This window comes from Amia ocellicauda, chromosome 3 (genome assembly GCF_036373705.1).
Source record: "Amia ocellicauda isolate fAmiCal2 chromosome 3, fAmiCal2.hap1, whole genome shotgun sequence".
NCBI lineage: Eukaryota > Metazoa > Chordata > Actinopteri > Amiiformes > Amiidae > Amia > Amia ocellicauda.
The window spans coordinates 29,003,459-29,022,212 of NC_089852.1; the positions used below are offsets into that span (position 1 = coordinate 29,003,459).

Below are 18,754 nucleotides of genomic sequence, written 5' to 3' on the forward strand. Positions count from 1 at the left end.
ACAAACCCTGCTAACTGAACTGCTTATGACACAATTACAGGCCTGTGTGTAAAATTCAAGTGTTTAATATTCCAGGCAAAAAAAAACTAAAGAGAAACAATGTTACAATTGTTTTAATAAAAAAAAAAAACCTGTACAAATATACACATAGTAAGTCAGAGACTTGATTGCTGGTGTTCAAAGTCTGTAAGAGGACAGTTTTCCTGCAGATTTGTAGAAAAAGACAGTGACATCAGAGCCCCCTTTTAACAGGACAGAAAGGCATTGTCCAGGCTGGAGAGGGGTCTGACTGGAGCAGATTCACCCCGAGCAGACTGGAAGAAGGGATGGAGGCGGGGGCTGTGTAGGTGGGGGGCCTGATGCCATGGGAGTTAAAGGAGGTCTGTGGTTTCGAAGCGCTGAACAGCTCAGGAGGACAGGAACAGATCTCTCCCTCTCTGGGTGGGGGGCAGAGCAGCTCTCCAGAAGCAATCAATCCATTGATCAACAGATGAATCACAATGGCTGATAAACAGCAGCCTGTTCCTGCAGCCACAGTCATTGTACTCGCCAATTTCTCTAAACTAAACTACAGACAGGGATCACCATGAAAAGGCGCTATATATATGAAACATCTCTTTCTCTCCCAGTTTGCTGGTTTCTTTCTCCATCAGCCCCCCATTCCCTCTCTCTATCTCCTCATGAAGTTCTTCTCAAGAGCAGCGGGGGTCCTCTGTAAGGAGTGGATGTTCCTCTTCACTCTGTCCTCCAGAGAGGAGGTGGAAGCACTCTCCAGCTTCATGTCACTGCAGAGAGAGAGAGAGAGAGATAAGCAGTGCAGTCAAACAAACATCACTCTCACTGGCACGTATCTGTGGTCAGTCTGAACATGGCAGTGTGGGTATTTGTGCAGCGTGACTGTGTGCAGGGTGTGGTCGTCAGTCAGCACAGGGCGGCGAGGGACTCACTGGATGAACTTGCCGGCCTGGCCGTGGCCAGTCTGGGCCTCGCGCTTGCGCTCACGCTCCTCCTCCTGCTGGTAGCGCTGCACGTTGCCCGCCCGGTCTTCATCTCTCCAGCGGGCGAAATCCATCATCTCCTTCCGCCGGCGCTCCAGCTCCTCCGCAGACAGACGCCTGCCGGACAGACACACAGACAGTCACACACATGCAGAGCAAGAAACAAACAGTCACAGACCGACACATGGAGATCAGAGTGACAGGGACAGGCAGACACAGATGCACATGCAGGGAGTGCTGTGTGGTGGGAGTGCAGGGTCAGTGTATGGCTTACTTGGTGTGGCTGCCGTTGTGCCGTTTGTGAGTGCGCTCCTTGGGGGGTGATGGGCTCCGGCCTCTGCGCACCGCCCTGCTGTCACTGTGGGCACTGCAGGGGGACAACAACACTTGTTACACCCTGACACACAATAATATGGATTGTATTCTGTATTACACACTTATACACATAATTGTATTACACACTGAAGCTCTGCATTACATAGACAGGTCAGCTGACATCACACAGTAACAGTCAGCACTGGTCACTCCTTCTTCAGTCCCTGTGGCACTGTCCATGTCAGTGCATTAGCAATACTCCTGTGATGAAACCCTGCTCTGAATGGGACAGACAGACAGACTCACTGTTTACTGTGTGCGGGGGGAGATGCTCCCCTCTTCCCCTTCTCCTGCCGGCTGCTGTGGCCCGAGTTCTTGTGTGGTGAGCAGGAGCGGCTGCGTGACCTCCCCCTGGCCAGGCCTGCTGCCCCCTGCTGCACGGGAGGAGACACTGCATGCGCACGGCTGCCATTTGACGGGAGCTGGTGGAAGAGACGGCAGAATGATCAATCAACTCAACTGATGAGCCAGTGAGTGAATTAAATCTGATCAGCCAGTCGGTTGGTCAGATTCAGTCACTCATCTAATCAGTCAGTCTGTCTTGTCACTTTTGGAGTGAGAGAGGGGGAGAGGAGGATGAGAGAGAGAGGAGGTGCAGTACTCACCTGCAGCCCATACCCAGCCAAACGGGCAAGCGAGGCATGAAGAGAGGGGCTGGCAGCTCTTCGTTCAGACCTGAAACACATACACACACACACGCCGTTAGCATTCTGACACACTCGGAGACAGTGAGACACATACAGACACACAAACACAGACACTGCCCGTACCGAGGCCGCTGCTCCTCAGCGCTGCTGGACTCGTCCTCACTGGAGCTGTGCTTCCGCCGCCGCTCCTTCCTACGCTTCTTCTTTTCCTTCTCTTTCTTGTCCTTCTTGTCTTTCTTCTTTTTCTTTTTCTCCTTCCCCTTCATGTCCAGGTTCTGCTGCAGCTGTGGGGCGGAGGGGACAGGGACACAGGGTGAGTGAGGGCTGGGGGCTCACAGCCAGCAGAGTAAACAACATTACAACACAAACACCCCCACACACAGGTTACACAACACAGATTCAAGCTCAGACAGACCACAGACTGGATATATAAACGCAAAGACAGGTAGAGAGTCTGTTCACCATGGCTTTGATCTTCTTCATCTTCACAGGGTTGGTCAGCACCTCCCTCTTCTTCTCCTCCTCCCGTTTTCTAAAATCGAGGACAACAACGATTAACAAAGAGGAAAAAGCCGGGTGGCCACAGTGGCAGCATTGCAGTACTTTAATCCCGAAAACCCTCCCCCCAGCTCACCGGATGAGGAATAGCGGGTCCTCTCGGATCTTGGCAGCGATGTCCAGCATGTTGGCAGTGGTGGGGGGGGCATTGAAGATGGAGCCGGGCAGCAGGCCAGTCTGGGTGGAGGGGCCGGCCTCTGGCTCCTCGTACTGCTGGGTGATCTGGCGGTCGATGGGCCGGCCAAGCAGGTACTCGTCCCGGGACACCTGGCCGCCCGGGCCCTGGTACATCCAGTCCAGGCGGTCATCTTTTTTCCTGTCGAAAAACACATGCACAATTACAGACAGGCACACACGCACAAACTGAATTTCACACACACGGACGCAGACGCGGTTAGAGAATGACCGCGTGGGCAAGACGGTGTGGTGCATACTTGACGGCGCCGGTCTCCTGGGCGTATCTCTGGATCTCCTCCCGGGCTCGCTCCTCCCGCAGCTCTTTCTGCAGCTCCTCAATCTTGCGCACCTCGGCCTCATGGCGCTGCTCTGCCTTCCACACGCGCTCAATGTTCTTCAGAGTCTGGGGGTGCCAGCTCTTCTTCAGGTTCTGTGGGGTTTAGGACATTATTAGTTAATTTAAGGGTTTCAGTTAAGTTATTGAGAGCTCGGTTGGAACAAAAAACAGCAGAGTAGGGGGTCCTAAAAGACCAGGGTTGGGAACCGCTGAGTTAAAGGGAACGGGAGTCAGTGAGAGTGAGGAGGAAGCAGAGAAAGGGGCATTGTCAGCCACAGGTAAATGCTTTAAGAGTAACAACTATAGAATAATATTAATAACAAAAGGTATTTCTCAACGAACGATACTATGGCTCATTGTCTGCATCTTTACTGTATTTTAAGTTACATTTAGTTGTGTTGTACTGAATCCCTTCCTTACCGTCTCTAGAGTCTATGCATCAGTGTACATACGGCACTGTCGCACAGAGACAACAGGCCTACAGCGCTGTGTTTATGACTGCGATGTGAATACCACAGCAAACAGGAGCACTAGCTACACTGCGAGTTGGCCGCACTGGGCACGCATTCAACAGGCCACGGATCAACGGCCTTCCCGTTACCGAGGGAACCCTCAACACCACCCGGCAAAGACACTCGGATCCCGTACTCACCAGGTCTCCTCCTCCCATCCTGACACAACGACGGTTCTCGGGACCGGAGAAACACTATAATCCGCAACTTTCGCTCCGTTTCTCTTCTAGTTCTGTTGTTTTCCTGTTCTTCCTCTCAGGCGGAAGACAAATGCGTCACCGCGTCGTCACGCTGCACGGCTGCGAGGACCATAGATATCAGCGCCGTGTTCTGGAACGCGTTCCATTGGCGGAGCAGCGCAGAACAGCTACACTGACGCGACCATACATCTGTGACGTAGAGCCGGCCGCACAGGGAGGGGATGGAGCTTAGTTGCCTGCAATCTGTACGTAAAACATGTGCGGGAATAGCTACTGTACGAATAGAGCGTAACCCAACATTATATTATTATAATGTACACCACTGCTAAGTTGACATTGCTTATTAAGCTTTAACATTATTCGAATTTAAATGAATTAATCGATGTATCGTATGTATAATATATAATACTGGAATTTAATGGTCTCCAGTTCACTTTTTTATATACAGCCAGAATGATTTTATATATATTTCCTATATATATAGCTATATATATATTATTAATCGCCCGCAAACTTCATTTTAAAAGAGCTGAGGGGGCACCCGGATTTGAACCGGGGACCTCTTGATCTGCAGTCAAATGCTCTACCACTGAGCTATACCCCCTAACGACAAATGGAATTGCCGCCCGGGGAGAGTCAATATTGAGCCAATGACAAAATATACTGGGTAGTCCTCCTCAAGGACTGTGTTTAGGCATCACTACCTTAACTGTACACGTCAGATTGTAATGACTGTGAGATAAACGCGGAAGTTTATGTATGTATGTATACTATGTATGTATGTATTTATTTATTTATTAGTAGATGCCCTAATCCAGGGCGATTTACAAAACATAAGAGCATTATAAAAGTGCAATACAGTCTAGAATTACAGATCAAAGCATGGTAGAAATTACAAGGGCAACATTACATAAGTGCATAAGAGAAATTCAGTTAATTCAAGTCCTACATCCTAGATTTGTGAGCTATTAATTGCAGACATAGGTAGTAACATAGGTAGTAGCTCAGGAGAAAGGGACATAGGGGCAATCAATATAAACAACACGAGTACTAGCAATGTAAAAGCAAGTTGTACAACGGAAAGTAGATAAAGTGCAATTTAACAGGAGAGCTGAGGTACAGGTACAGTCTGAATAGGTGTGTCTTGAGTCATTGCCGGAGGGTGGTCAGGGACTCTGCTGTCCTGATTGCAGTGGGAAGGTCGTTCCAGCATTTAGAGGCCAGGGATGAAGAGGAGCGGAGCGGGCTCTGGAGGAAGGGCAGTGCAGTGTGTAATGGTTGGGGCGAGGGTGCCTCGTCTCACATTCCAGAGGGAGAAAAAAGAAACAAAGGGGGCATCCGGATTTGAACCGGAGACCTCTTGATCTGCAGTCAAATGCTCTACCACTGAGCTATACCCCCTGATAACACTACTTTTCACGAGTCGCCTGATAGCGAGAATGCATAGTGTTTACTTATTACATCCTGGTGTAGCAGCAGTTTGTTAGCATAGGAACCGCTGCTGGTATTTACCTAACACTGTGGCTGCTGCGTACATAGGCAGCTATTCGATATTCATTATAATTATTTGTCAAAGTAATAACAGAACCAAGATTATAGAAGATTTAATTGTCACTTGAATCCAAAGCGACTTTCTCTTGATCAGTGTGCTGTAATGGAATAATAAGAGATAGGCCTATACTATATGGGCCAAAGAGCCTGCATGTGGATCCGGCAGACACTTTTGTGGCCTCTGCATTGTGTGGGGCAATCACAACATTTTAGCTTCTGAGGGTTTTAGAAGCCAATGTCTCCCTGTATTGTGAGAAATGCATATTGAAGCTCACACCAGGCACACTGTACTGACACCCTCACACTGCATTACTGCATATGTGGCTTACACAGTTCAGAATGATTGCACCAACCAGAGAAACTTCCCAGTCCTCCTGTGGTAACAAAGGTTCCTACACATTTTCCATTAGAAAATTCCAGACTGCTCAGCTGATTTTTGTTTTTGTTTTAGACAGCTTGGACTGTGTGTTATGGTCATTCCAATGAAATGTTCCTTCAGTAAATTTTGGTCTTGTATTACATACAGTGAATTATGGTATGATTTTTGAACATTGAATCTATTCTTACATCTGTAGATCCAGGGAACTACACACTATTTCCTCAAAGAAATGACTCCTGCACACATTGCCTCTTCTATTAGACCACTACAGCTGCTCAGGCCTGGGGGACACTTAAAATAGGATGATTTAATCTCTCTATGAATTACACAAGACTGTTATTAAATTGAGAACATATGTAGTAATTCATACACAGTATGACATTTGTATACTTCCCCAGAGAATATGCATCTGGATGAGTTTATAACCTGCACATATCTTGAGACTTGAAGGTTGATAAATAATGGACAAATATAAGAAAGGCTACAAAGATTCTCACATTGTTTTAAAACATGTTAGCAACATCCTGAGAGATAAAATAACAGAAAAATGCAAAGGCAGGGCAAATTCTCTCTGAAACATGGCATTAACATGCTACAAAACAGCAGGGTTTTTTATTACATGTGTTAAACTCAATTGATCTAATTTGATTTGATTTCAGTGGGATCCCTGTTACTCCTCTCCCTGAGTAACCAGTCTAAGTTCTTTCATCTTCTGTTAAATTTTGTGGTCACATTTCTCCAGCTCCTGTTCTTACTTTTGCAGCATTTCTGAGTGCATTTGATTGTGACAGGACAGACATATTATCCATATCTCCAGCTTCCACTGCAAGTTTTTCTGCAGACACCAGAAGAGCCTTGATATTGCTCTCAAACGTCCTTCTGTTTACCTTAAGCTCTTCCACTCCATCCAGTGCTGCCATTCTTTTCTGTGACTTTTGCACGTTTTTGTCTCCTTCACTACAATCAACTGTTGCCACGTCACCAAATGATCGTACACACAATTTACACATTGATCTCTGATCAGTTGTGGGGTCTGGGGAATGCCAGTTTTTATATTTAGGGCTGGTAATCCAGCTCTCAACAAACTTGCAACAACCCATTTCTCGTTGTGCTGCCTGTGCAGCGGTTTGACTGGTGGGCTTGCAAAGACACGTCTGTCACATGCACGCATGAAGTATAGATACACCCTACCCAGTGACCATGTAAAAGTAACACAAAGCACATAACATAGCAAGGTATATCTGTGTAAATAAATACTCTGGTAAAGTGATTCAATATCCTAGCAATGGCTAGCATCTATCTAACAGCAGCTGCTTTGGAAACATATATGTTTGTTAACTTGTCTGGAAATGTCACTTACGTTTGACAAAAATGTGAACAAATCCTTGTATGTAGGCCAGCATTTCTCAAAGTGGGAAAGGGGTCCGCGAAAAAATTGTGAATTGTGTACAGATTAAGCATCTCTCAGACAAAGGCCACCTTCCCACCAAATGTGCTACAAAACTAACATACCCAGTCACTATCTTACTAACACTGTGTGGCTGTTGTCTTGTATTGTGTTTGTGATTTGTAATTTGCCTAGAGATATTTGAAAAGTGCTCGCCCTTCCTTGAGTAATTGTTGTACAAATGGTGATACAGAAGAGCCTAAGTCTAAGACAGCCAAGTTGAGAAAATATGACAGCAGTTACATGTGTGGAAGAAACTCAGTCTTCAATCAGGTTGGAAACGTGGAGATGAACATTGAATCAAGAAGATTCCAAAGTTGCTCTGGTAGGTAAAATAACAAACAGAGGTCAAACTACCTTCTGGCCTGGCTGTTGACTTGACCTTATCTTTCTTAAGTATACATGAAGTAAAACATTTTTGAGAGGAATTCCTAACTTTACTTCCACACATGGAATTTGGTTTTATTGAGAACAGTGACAGGAGACCAAAATGTGTCATCTGCATTAAGACGTTATCGAATGAATCAATGAAGCCAGCTAAACCGAGGCGACACCTGCTAATGAATCCTGAATATGCTACCAAAAAGACATACTTTTTCCAACATAAGAGTGAAAAATACAAAAGACAAAAGACATGGATGACACATTTAACAATTCCAGGAAAGTCACAAAAGGCTTCGTACATGGTGGCTCAACGAATCACAAAGTGCACAAAACCTCATTCGATTGGGGAGATATTAATACTTCCAACAGCAGTAGAAATGTGCGAGGTAATGCTAGGAACAGATGCAGCAGACAAGATGAAGACTGTTCCACTTTCCAACAACACGGTAAGAAGGAGAATTGAGGATATCTCCTCAGATATAAAAGCACAACTTCTAGAAAGATTTCAAGCATGTGAACAGTTTTCAAGTCAGCTTGACGAGTCTACTGATATTGCAAATGCTGCACAGTTGTTAGTTTTGGTTCGCTATCCATGGAACAGACAGCTTTTTGAGGACTTTTTATTTTGTAAAGAGGTGCCAGATCGAACAGCAGGTCAGGAAATTTTGAAAATGTTGGATAACTTCATGACCGAAGAGGGATCAAAGGCAGTCAACTTGAAGATAGTGGGAATCTTCACTGTATGTTACACTGTCAAGCACTTGCATCCAAAGCCATGGAACCAGACTTGCATTCTGTGCTTAATACAGTTGTGATGGTAGTGAATTTTGTGAAATCAAGGCCACTGCAGCCACGTCTGTTTGCACATCCTTGCAGAGAAATGGGTGCAGGACATGACACTCTGTTGTTTCACTCTGAGGTGCGGTGGCTCTCCCGCAGAAAAGTGTTAGAGTGGGTGTTTGAGCTTTTGCACAGAGCTGTGCATAGGAGGACAAACCTGCCATATGGCAGCGCTTTTTTCGGACCCAGAAGGGATAGCTAAAATTGCCTACATTTTCAAGTTGTTAAATGGACTTAATCTATCAATGCAAGGGGGATATGCCTCTGTTCTGGAGGTGAGTGACAAGATCAATGCTTTCAAAAGTAAAACTGAGATGTGGATAACAAGAATATGGAACAGGATTACTGACATGTTTTTAGACACAACAATCTGTCAATGAACATATTGCAACAGCAGATCAGCAGTCACCTCGATTCACTGAGTGAGCATTTCAATTCATACAGATGTTTGGGACTGGGTCCATGATCCGTTTGCCTCCGCCGTGACTTCTACAAGCAGCCTAAGTGGAAAGGCTGAAGAGGAGTTGTTGGAATTATCCTGTGATAGGATGCTGAAGATCAAATTCCAGCAAATGTCTCGTGGATTTTTGGCCTTCTGTGAAAGAAGAGTACCATGAACTCATAACCGAGGCCATGAAGATTTTGCTGCCCTTCACTACAGTGTATCTCTATGAGGCATCTATCTCTACATTGACAGCAATGAAGACAAGGTACAGGGTTCAGTTGCAGGTGGAAAACGACATGCGAGTTTGTCTGTCATCCATTCCACCAAGAATGAACAAGCTCTGCAGTGAGAGGCAGGCACATCCATCACAGTGATGGTAAAACACTGTAACACTGATGAATAATACTGATGTATGTGGTTTGAGGATTGACACTTGCGGTGGCTAGTGTTGTTTGTATGGCAGAGCTATGTGATTAAAGAAGAGAAGAAAATGCATACACCGATCAGCCATAAAATTATAACCACTGACAGGTGAAGTGAATAACACTGATAATCTTGTTATTATGGCACCTGTCAGTGGATGGGATATATTAGGCAGCAAGTGAAAGTTGATGTGTTAGAAAGCAGGAAAAATGGGCAAGAGTAAGGATCTGAGCGACTTTGACAAGGGCCAAATTGTGATGGCTAGACGACTGGGTCAGAGCATCTCCAAAACTGCAGCTCTTGTGGGGTGTTCCAAGTCTGCAGTGGTCAGTACCTTTCAAAAGTGGTCCAAGGAAGGAAAAGCAGTGAACTGGTGACAGGGTCATGGGTGGCCAAGGCTCATTGATGCACGTGGGGAGCGAAGGCTGGCCTGTGTGCTCCGATCCAACAGACGAGCTACTGTAGCTCAAATTGCTGAAAAAGTGGATGCTGGTTCTAATAGAAAGGTGTCAGAACACACAGTGCATCGCAGTTTGTTGCGTATGGGGCTGCGTAGCCGCAGACCAGTCAGGGTGCCCATGCTGACCCCTGTCCACTGCCGAAAGCACCTACAATGGGCAGGGAGGCATCAAAACTGGACCACGGAGCAATGGAAGAAGGTGGCCTGGTCTGATGAATCACGAGTTCAAGGTGTTGACTTGGCCTCCAAATTCCCCAGATCTCAATCCAATCGAGCATCTGTGGGATGTGCTGGACAAACAAGTCCGATCCATGGAGGCCCCACCTCGCAACTTACAGGACTTAAAGGATCTGCTGCTAACGTCTTGGTGTCAAAAGTCAAATTCAAGTACTTTCAAGGTGCACTGTCACAGCTTTTCCAGCACCTCGCTGCCTTGGTAAATTAAACCTTCTCATCTAAAATGCACACTCTTCTGCACTGAACTAAGCACATGAAATTATAATTTCACCACACTATTAGATGTTATTATGCTGTTTCATGAGCCTTCATGTATACTTGGCATTGTGTTGTTACCTGGCTTAAATCAGGTTGATATTAAATCAATATAAATCAATCTTGCAATCAGTCACAATTAGTGAACACCAGTACACAGTAACTTCAGTTTGAATTAAAGCTTTAGTGACAATTGTTTTAAACATGCAAAACATAAACAACTACATCAATACTTTTCTTTATTGAACTTCCATGTACATTCAACGAGCAAATGTAAAATAGATAGTCAATCCATGTATATTCACTGTGCTCACTTACTGTCAAAACAGCATCATGTTTATTCTCTTCAAAACAACCAACGACAGCGCGCGCGCACACACACATGACGCTGATGTGCACATACATGACTGCGCACAGAAAGAGAAATTGTCATACCATCAAACACATGCCTACAGTGGCCATTCGCGTCTAGAAATTATGGACAATTCCCTGCCGTTTAGCTTTGGCATAACTCGACAGCGCAGACTCTCCCACAGTGAATCTTTTGCTTGCAAACCTTACAATGCTGTCCGCTAGGGGTGTGACGGTACACGTATCCGTACCGTACCGTTCGGTTCGGTTCGGTACGCGTTGTGATCCGAATGAATATAGTGTCGTTTTAACCAGCACCTTACTGTTTTGTGTGCGGGACTAAAATTGTAAACTCCGAGTTTCCCCCGGAGAACTTAAAGTCTCCGGCTTTCCAGTTTCCAGGGTGCCGGCACTGCTACACTGAAATCGGGTGTGTCGCTGGCAGTGCTCGGACATGATCACTCATTTGAGACGCACCATCCACATGTGAATATCACTGGAACAAGGAGAAAACGGTGCAGTCCAAACCCCGCTGCCCGTTGCATTTAAGCAACCTCTCCCTGCTAATTCAGACCGGGCAAAAGCAATAACTAAAGCCATAGGTGTTTTTATCGCGACGGATCTGCGACCATACTCAGTTGTAGAGAATACAAACACATGTTGAAAGTTTATTTGAGAACCTTCAGATGCACTTAGTAGTTTGCAGCAATATTGACTGACTTTTTAAAATAATACCTAGACCCATAGGCGCTGAGTTTTGAAATTCCCCGGGGGTGAGTTACCAACCCTAACCCCCCTACGACCACTGTCAGATAAAATCACTGATATAAAAAACGCTGCTTTATTTTATAGCTAAGGGGAGGCTGATGGTGCAACAAAACGCACTAGTTATATAGTTCTATGCGGCAACACTTATCAACGCAAATAACTGCGACTATTGTAATTACTGCAGTATAAAAGACAATCTATTTGGAATCAAGTTTTTTGTTTTATTTTCTTCCATGAATGAATGAAATGAAAGTAACTCATCAAAATTCCAGGGGGGCTGAGCCCCCTGTTTACTGTTCGGCAGGGGCTGGAGAGCTTGAGCCCCGTGCCTATGCCTAGACCTAATGTTTTTATTTAAGAAAGAAAGATATGTACCTTATTGTGCCTTCCTTTGTTCGGTGAATTATGGCCAATTCATAATAAATAAAAATAAATGTTATGTTTTGCATGTTTTTTTCCCCACTGTACCGAAATCGTACCGAACCGTGACTTAAAATCTGAGGTACGTACCGAACGGTGACTGTTGCGTATTGTTACACCCCTGCTGTCCGCAAATGTGGACCTTGTTTTAACCATAGTTTAAATACAGTTGTATCGAGCCACCTGTCTTTAAACGGCAGCATTGCGCACATTTGCACTCTGGGCGCTGATGCGCGCTGTCTCAGCGGCTCACACGCAGCGCGTCAATCACAGCGGCACATCAAACAGGATCGCACTGGCCGCGGCATAAAGCAGCCAGCCGGCTCTCCAACCACTGTACTTATATCCAGACGTTAATTCATTTAATCAGATTGCCGATTTATAATGACAGTGATTAGCACATTTAAAAAATATATATATTCACAAAATTCCAGCACTTTCAAGCACTTTATTCAAAATCCAAGCACTTTCACAACCTTGAAAATACCACCTTAAAATTCAAGCATTTTAAAGGATTTCAAGCATCCTTAAGAACCCTGTTCAGAGGTCTAGTGGAGTCCATGCCTCGACGGGTCAGGGCTGTTTTGGCAGCAAAAGGGGGACCTACACAGTATGAGGCAGATGGTCATAATGTTATGGCTGATCGGTGTATATACCTTGTAGCAGAACTGTTTTAATAGTACAGTGCATTTGATTTCAGTGTGCAGCTAAGTGTCGGCCTATCAACATTGTGTGTGTGTTGTATACATGCAGGTGTATTTTTGTGCCTGTTGTCGTTTCTGCGACAGGCCTTTGTTGCGTGGTAATGATCATATTTGTGCTACAAGATTTTTTTAATTGGCTTTTATTTCATTTTATTAAGATAAATGTCTATGCCCTCACTTTTAAGTGGGTGTTGTTTTGGTAATGTGGGGGTCCCTGAAAAATGTGCTATCTTAAAAGGAGACACTGGTTTAAAAAGTTTGAGAAAGGCTGATGTAGGCGATGCCTAAATCAGGAAAGAAATCATACATTAACCTCCAATAAGTTTCGGGTCTGGTCAGTTTGTATTTGACAACTGGCAAAGAAAGTTTTAGATTAATGGTAGGCCTACTCACTGCTATTGTCTCCAACAGGATGTTAAAGAATCACTACAGAAGTTAACAATTCTGACAAGCACATCTACTGTGAATAATGACATATATATTTATATAGAAAGACCTACAAGACCACAAAAGACTGAAAGATTAAAAGCTTTTCAGGCATCTCTGCAAAACAGACTTCCTGTTAATCAAAGCAAATTGAAACCTCTTGAGTAGTTTTCATGTTGCTGTAGCTCTATAAAAGCCAATGTACACAATCAAACTCAAAGCATATTCAGGTAAACTTTATCGATTAGATCTGTTCATTGTCAGACAATAGTTTCCCTGTCAGTGCAGGGCAAATTACTTTTTGCTGAAGGATGGGAGTTTTGCGTCAGAAGACAAAGCGGTATTCTAACTTAATTTATTCCTATAAAATGGCCTGCTGGTCTCCCTGGGTGTCATAGCGCAGGATCAGCACTGTAGATGTGGCAGATCATGATCAAACCCTCACACCAGGCTGTTGACCGCCACGCAGTGTGGGCCCCGTCTCACAACTGTCAGTCATGCCGGTGAGCTCGTTACCTTCCATTTTGAACCAACCACAGATCTACTCAACCTTCCAGGCAGAACAGTCAGATAATCTCTCCAGGGTGACTCTACCCAGACAGGGGTCTTCATTTCACAGGTTTCTTACTGCATGTCAGCAAGATGTCCCACACAAAGTAAACCAAACACAAACCTGAGCAGCTCAGCAATGCAGAAACTAACTGAGTGAAGGAGGGAGTGGGTGTAGTGGAGAGTTTGGACCCAGCTTTCCCAATCAAAGGAAGGAGGCAACTGACAGCAGGACATTTTGGCCAGAACCAGTTTTATTGGGTTTGTACAAACAGGGCAGGGTGGGGGGGTCAGGCAATGCTGCCCGCATTGGAGGCAATCCTGGGCCAGAGGTCCGCACACTCCTTAGCCACAGGACCCGTGATGGCCGAGCCTGAGAGAGAGAGGGGGAGAGAGTTCATTATGTGGAACACAAAGGTCTGCTGCAGCTTCAGGCACACGTCAACGATCCTGAGAAACATGTATAAACTAATATACGCCTGTCTGAACCGTGCCCTACAATGTACAGTTATCACTGCGGCGCTCCCTGCATTTGCATGAGTTACTGTAACCGTGTAAAAACTTGCACCCATACACCAGCACTCATGTGGCGTTGTGTATAATGCACCACATACGGACTAAACAGCATTCAGATTCTGGTAAACCCAATAGTTATATATACAAAAATAAAACTAATTTGATCTGATGCCTTTCAGGACATGATTCTAACAGCCACAATCACATTCTCTTTGGGGGGGTTAAATCAAGTACAATCACACGACTGCAGCTCCAGCAGACCGCAGGCCAGCACTACACACAGGGGCAGCGCAGGGCGGCAGTGTCGCACCGCGGATTGAGAATGTACAGCACATGTTGCCGCCTCCTCACCCAACAGCGATGCGCTTCATGTGCCCTTCCACGACAACTCACCGAGCCACTGATCACAGGCGAAGCAAGTGCTTTTTAGAAGGGGGGGGGCGGGGGTGTACATGATTGCAGTTCAGACTCACCTTTCATCTCCCCTTTGTTGTTGACTATAACCCCTGCGTTGTCTTCGAAGTACAGGAACACCCCGTCTTTCCTCCGGTAGGATTTCCGCTGCCGTATCACTACCGCAGGATGCACTGCAGGAGACAAGCAGCCCATCAGTACCGGGCCCCACACCCCTCACAACTCTGTACAGTCCACACCCCTGGAGACTCACCCTTTTTCCGGAGTTCTGGCTTGCCTTTCTTCACAGTGGCCATCACCATGTCCCCCACACCTGCCGCCGGCAGCCTGTTCAGACGGCCCTTGATGCCCTTCACGGAGATGATGTACAGGTTCTTTGCACCTGAGAGGGAGAGAGAGGCCGTCAGGGACAGAGTGAAGACTGATCCCTGCAGGCAGTCTGACCCAGGCCTGCAACAGGATTTACACAACTAAGTCATTTCATTCACGCGTTTCAATGTAAGCAACAGCTACAATATTGGTCTTTTCCTTTTATTATAACCTGGGAGAATTGCATGTGAATCTTAAAGGATACACAGACAAAACTGGATCTTAAAACAAAATCCCAAAGGTCCTGGGGTAGAGCATTGTTAAAGCTCCGGGGCATGCAGACGGAACAAGCCCCGGCCTGCACCTCCGCCAGCGACCCACTGAGGTCAGCACTACACACAGGGGCAGCGCAGGGCGGCAGTGTCGCACCGCGGATTGAGAATGTACAGCACATGTTGCCGCCTCCTCACCCAACAGCGATGCGCTTCATGTGCCCTTCCACGACAACTCACCGAGCCACTGATCACAGGCGAAGCAAGTGCTTTTTAGAAGGGGGAGATCACAACAAGGGGACCAGACTGCCACTACACTGCAGCTGCATTATTTTCAGATGGCAGGAGATTATAGGAGCACTTGGTGGCTCCAAGAGAGTCCTGAAAGGTCTCGCGTGACTACAAGTGTGACACCAAGACCCCTCTCTGATACAATATCAGCCCGGGGAGGGGGGGGTTGCTCACCTGTGTTGTCAGCGCAGTTGATCACAGCCCCCACTGGGAGACCCAGTGAGATGCGAAACTTCGCACCGGACGAACCACCACGTCCTGTAGAGAAAAGGGAGAGAGATATTATTGCCAGTTCTGAGCCCAGATACCAGCTTGATTCCCACACCATGCGGTCCAGCCCGGCCCAAACAGTCACTCCACCCGGCCTACGATCCCAATATCCCATACACTCTGCTTAAGGAGAACTTCTTGACTGGAAGTTTCAGCAGCCTGCCCAAAAAGAGTATTGTGGCTGATTAGTCCTGCTCACTACCATTATTTCGTAGTAGAGGACTTACATTTGTTACCATTACCCATTAATACAGCAGAGTTAACTGGAGTAATCTAGGTAGTGCCTTGCTCAAGGGTTCAACAGCAGGTCGCCCACATGGGATTGAACCCACGACCCTCCACTCAGCAGTCCTAACCACACTCCACACTGCTGCCTGTACATAAATATCTGAAATACATAAATAAACAGCACTCGTCTCAGCACTGTACTGGTAAAGTGCACACGCACATGCGCAATACAGGACAGCAGGGGTCATGTACAAAAACGCGTCAAGTCCTTACCTCTAAAATGCACCCCCCACCCCGATGCACCGCAGAGCTGCTAATCGGTCCGCCCGGACCCTGAAGCAACGACACTAAACACACACTTCACTACATATCCAAACTGCACTAATTACAACAGTGTAAACAGACAGCGCCACGTTTTAACAGTGTACAATACCACTATCAAATGCTTAAACCTAAACTAGACAATCGAGGCCGGATGCAAAATGTACGGCACTAACCAAACAAGATGAAATAAACTAAGCATCCCTCGTGTTGCAGAGGCCGGAGATGTCGCGTCTATTCCCAGCTTCAGGACTCCCACTCGCAGCCCTACCTCCCGGAGACAGTACGAGCGACTACCGCCTGTCCACTCAGCACAGTAAAGACACCACAGCCGGGCCCCTGTTTTTATATGCATCGGTGGCTACTACCATTTTAACAAGCCCTCCAGCTTAGGCCACAACACCCGAGACATTCTGATATGCATTCAACATGGCGGCCCACAGACGGGACCGCTGTGCTAAAACATCATAAATCTTCGTCTGTTAGTTTTACAAATGAAATACGCAGCACCTGTGAGCGGACAGACATTGTTTTGATTAAACTCAGTGTCTGCGAGCCCCCACTGGTCCCGAGATTCGAGGATGCCGGGGGATTGTTTTCTCTCGGTGCGGACATCGCTTACCTCTCTTAGACATGTCGGTTCACGGAAAGAGGAAGAGACCTAAAAGGATGCTGGGATATACGCTCCGCGGTTTTGCCTCCAACCCTGGTCATGTGATAGGGGAGGAACCGGAACTTCCTCGCCACACAAATCCCTTTGAAGACTGTAAGGAGCGCTCTAATCACATGACGAGGCCATCACGTATTTAAGTAAGAGATATAGAATCAGATGCATACAGTATTTTGTATATAATAAGCCAAGGAGAGAAAATACAGAATATTGTTTTGTTGCACGATAACTCAAAATCACAATATTATTGTTAATGAAGAAAATGCAATGTGTAAGGTATTGCACTGTAGTAAAGCCACTATAAAGTGCAGTGAGACGAACCATGCTATAAACACAGAAAAGCGTAGTGTTATTTTTCTCTACCTATGCTTACACAGCAGTTTGTATTTACATTTAACTTCACCAATAATAATGCTCACAAATTGATTTAAATATATGGTATATGATGTAATGCTTTTCCTCCAGCTCATCTACAGCGCTGGCCTGTTGCAACGTTTTACACAGCGACAACGGGGACTTGTAAGCATCAGTACGGACAATGCCCTGCTCTGGCCGCTAAAGTCAGTATATTCTGTCCAGGAAGTGACGTTTGGCAAAGCAGACACACACAGTATCGGAATGCATAGTGCCCAGGTAGTTTAATATGTCTTACCTATACTAGACAAACTATCTGCAGACACATTCTGTTCTAGTTATTATTACAGTTTTTATTGATTGTTTGAATTAATCAAATCAAAACAATTCAAAACCAGTGCCCCAAACTGAAAACGCTTTTGGCCAAACTGACAAATCCTTTTGCAAAATGCATTAAGACTCTTAAAATAGCAAGTACACATCAAAATCAAATCAGTCCATCAAAACAGTATCATTTGTCATCTAATGAAGTTATTTCCATGAGCCACTTCACAATGACACAATAAACACTAATCATGAGCATCAATAGGAGTACATGCTCTTTGTCTTCTGCTTGTTTGTAAAATAAAGCTTAAACGGTCAGTAAACATTTCACCCCAGCATGAGCTGAACTCATGTTCTCTGGGTGATTCATATCAAGATGACCAAAGTAGAAACAATTTCACCCAACAGTATTTCACTCAACAAATACTTCTACAAAAGATTACTTTAATCAGTTACAGTAATGTTCTTGATACATTGAATGAAGCTGGAAACACTTAATATAGTAAATATGAATCAAGTCCTCTGAAAATACTCAGGTTCAAGCTGGTTACAACAAACAATAAAAAAGCAAAAAAATAAATAATAATAATCTAATTTTTACACAGTATTGGCATATCAGGCCTCACCAGCGCTCTCTTTTCAGGGTGTGCAATTCTATGGTACAAGAGGTCAGGGAATCCAATTAGATATGCTGCTTTGTATGGGCCAACAAGAACACCTTCTCTGGAGATGGCTGCACACATGGCAATTTCCCCACCTCTCTGGCCTGGCATGATGACTGTGACTCTGTGACCGATGAGCTCCTCCCACATGTGCTCACTCTGGGCAAATTGAATTGCGTTTCATCCACGTATATATGAATACATGTGGTGCATTTGCCTCAAGGGAAAGAAAATGAACATGTGTAGCCATTGTAACCGTCTGCAACTAAATACCATAAGGGAAAGCATTACTGCAACGAGCCCTAACCTGTACAGACTGGTACCTAATCTCCTTCACTCTGTCACTGTTCCTGTCAAGTTTCATCCTTAGTTGGTGTGTCGATTCCAGACCTGGTCAGTAATTGACAGACTGACACTATGTACATTTGTGTTGTTTGAAACCACTGTATCAACAATGGCAGCCTCCTGTTCACTGTTGAAGATTCTTCCTTGGCCACCAGAGCGCGGTTGTCTTTCTGTTCTATAAATGGATATAATTAAATGGTCAAGGAAGATGACGGAAAAACTCCTTACATGTATATCGTATAGTACTGTAATGCAGTGAAGTAATGTATGAGCACTTACCTATTTTTATTTCTGAATACACTGATTATTGATGCCACAGTTGACCTGCTCAGATT

At 45.4% G+C, this 18,754-nt stretch overlaps 2 protein-coding genes and 2 non-coding genes across 4 annotated transcripts; all 4 read right to left on the reverse strand.

Annotated features, from left to right (window-relative positions):
• Positions 1–95: 95 nt before the first annotated feature.
• On the reverse strand, positions 96–3,912 carry cwc25 (CWC25 spliceosome associated protein). The gene is made up of 10 exons (XM_066698902.1): positions 3,745–3,912; positions 3,013–3,185; positions 2,655–2,894; positions 2,483–2,552; positions 2,144–2,304; positions 1,979–2,048; positions 1,620–1,795; positions 1,273–1,365; positions 948–1,115; positions 96–785 (listed from the first exon to the last, which is right to left on the reverse strand). The coding sequence occupies exons 1-10, from the start codon at positions 3,760–3,762 to the stop codon at positions 671–673; spliced, it is 1,284 nt and encodes a 427-aa protein (XP_066554999.1). The 5' UTR covers positions 3,763–3,912; the 3' UTR covers positions 96–670.
• Positions 3,913–4,336: 424 nt separating this feature from the next.
• On the reverse strand, positions 4,337–4,408 carry trnac-gca (transfer RNA cysteine (anticodon GCA)). Its single transcript has one exon. It is a non-coding gene; the product is annotated as a tRNA-Cys (tRNA).
• Positions 4,409–5,133: 725 nt separating this feature from the next.
• On the reverse strand, positions 5,134–5,205 carry trnac-gca (transfer RNA cysteine (anticodon GCA)). Its single transcript has one exon. It is a non-coding gene; the product is annotated as a tRNA-Cys (tRNA).
• An 8,472-nt stretch (positions 5,206–13,677) lies between these two features.
• rpl23 (ribosomal protein L23) lies at positions 13,678–16,842 on the reverse strand. The gene is made up of 5 exons (XM_066698904.1): positions 16,687–16,842; positions 15,420–15,503; positions 14,627–14,755; positions 14,433–14,546; positions 13,678–13,816 (listed from the first exon to the last, which is right to left on the reverse strand). The coding sequence occupies exons 1-5, from the start codon at positions 16,697–16,699 to the stop codon at positions 13,734–13,736; spliced, it is 423 nt and encodes a 140-aa protein (XP_066555001.1). The 5' UTR covers positions 16,700–16,842; the 3' UTR covers positions 13,678–13,733.
• Positions 16,843–18,754: the final 1,912 nt, after the last annotated feature.

What these genes read in the sequence shown, in the direction of transcription:
- cwc25 (XM_066698902.1), bottom strand. An exon ending in CAGGAGACCGGCGCCGTCAA is followed by an intron (nt 2,895 to 3,012) that starts GTATGCACCACA and finishes GTTTTTCGACAG; the next exon opens with GAAAAAAGATGACCGCCTGG. An exon ending in CCCCCCGCACACAGTAAACA is followed by an intron (nt 1,366 to 1,619) that starts GTGAGTCTGTCT and finishes GTCCCCCTGCAG; the next exon opens with TGCCCACAGTGACAGCAGGG.
- rpl23 (XM_066698904.1), bottom strand. An exon ending in GCCAGAACTCCGGAAAAAGG is followed by an intron (nt 14,547 to 14,626) that starts GTGAGTCTCCAG and finishes TGTCTCCTGCAG; the next exon opens with TGCATCCTGCGGTAGTGATA. An exon ending in CAACAAAGGGGAGATGAAAG is followed by an intron (nt 13,817 to 14,432) that starts GTGAGTCTGAAC and finishes TCTCTCTCTCAG; the next exon opens with GCTCGGCCATCACGGGTCCT.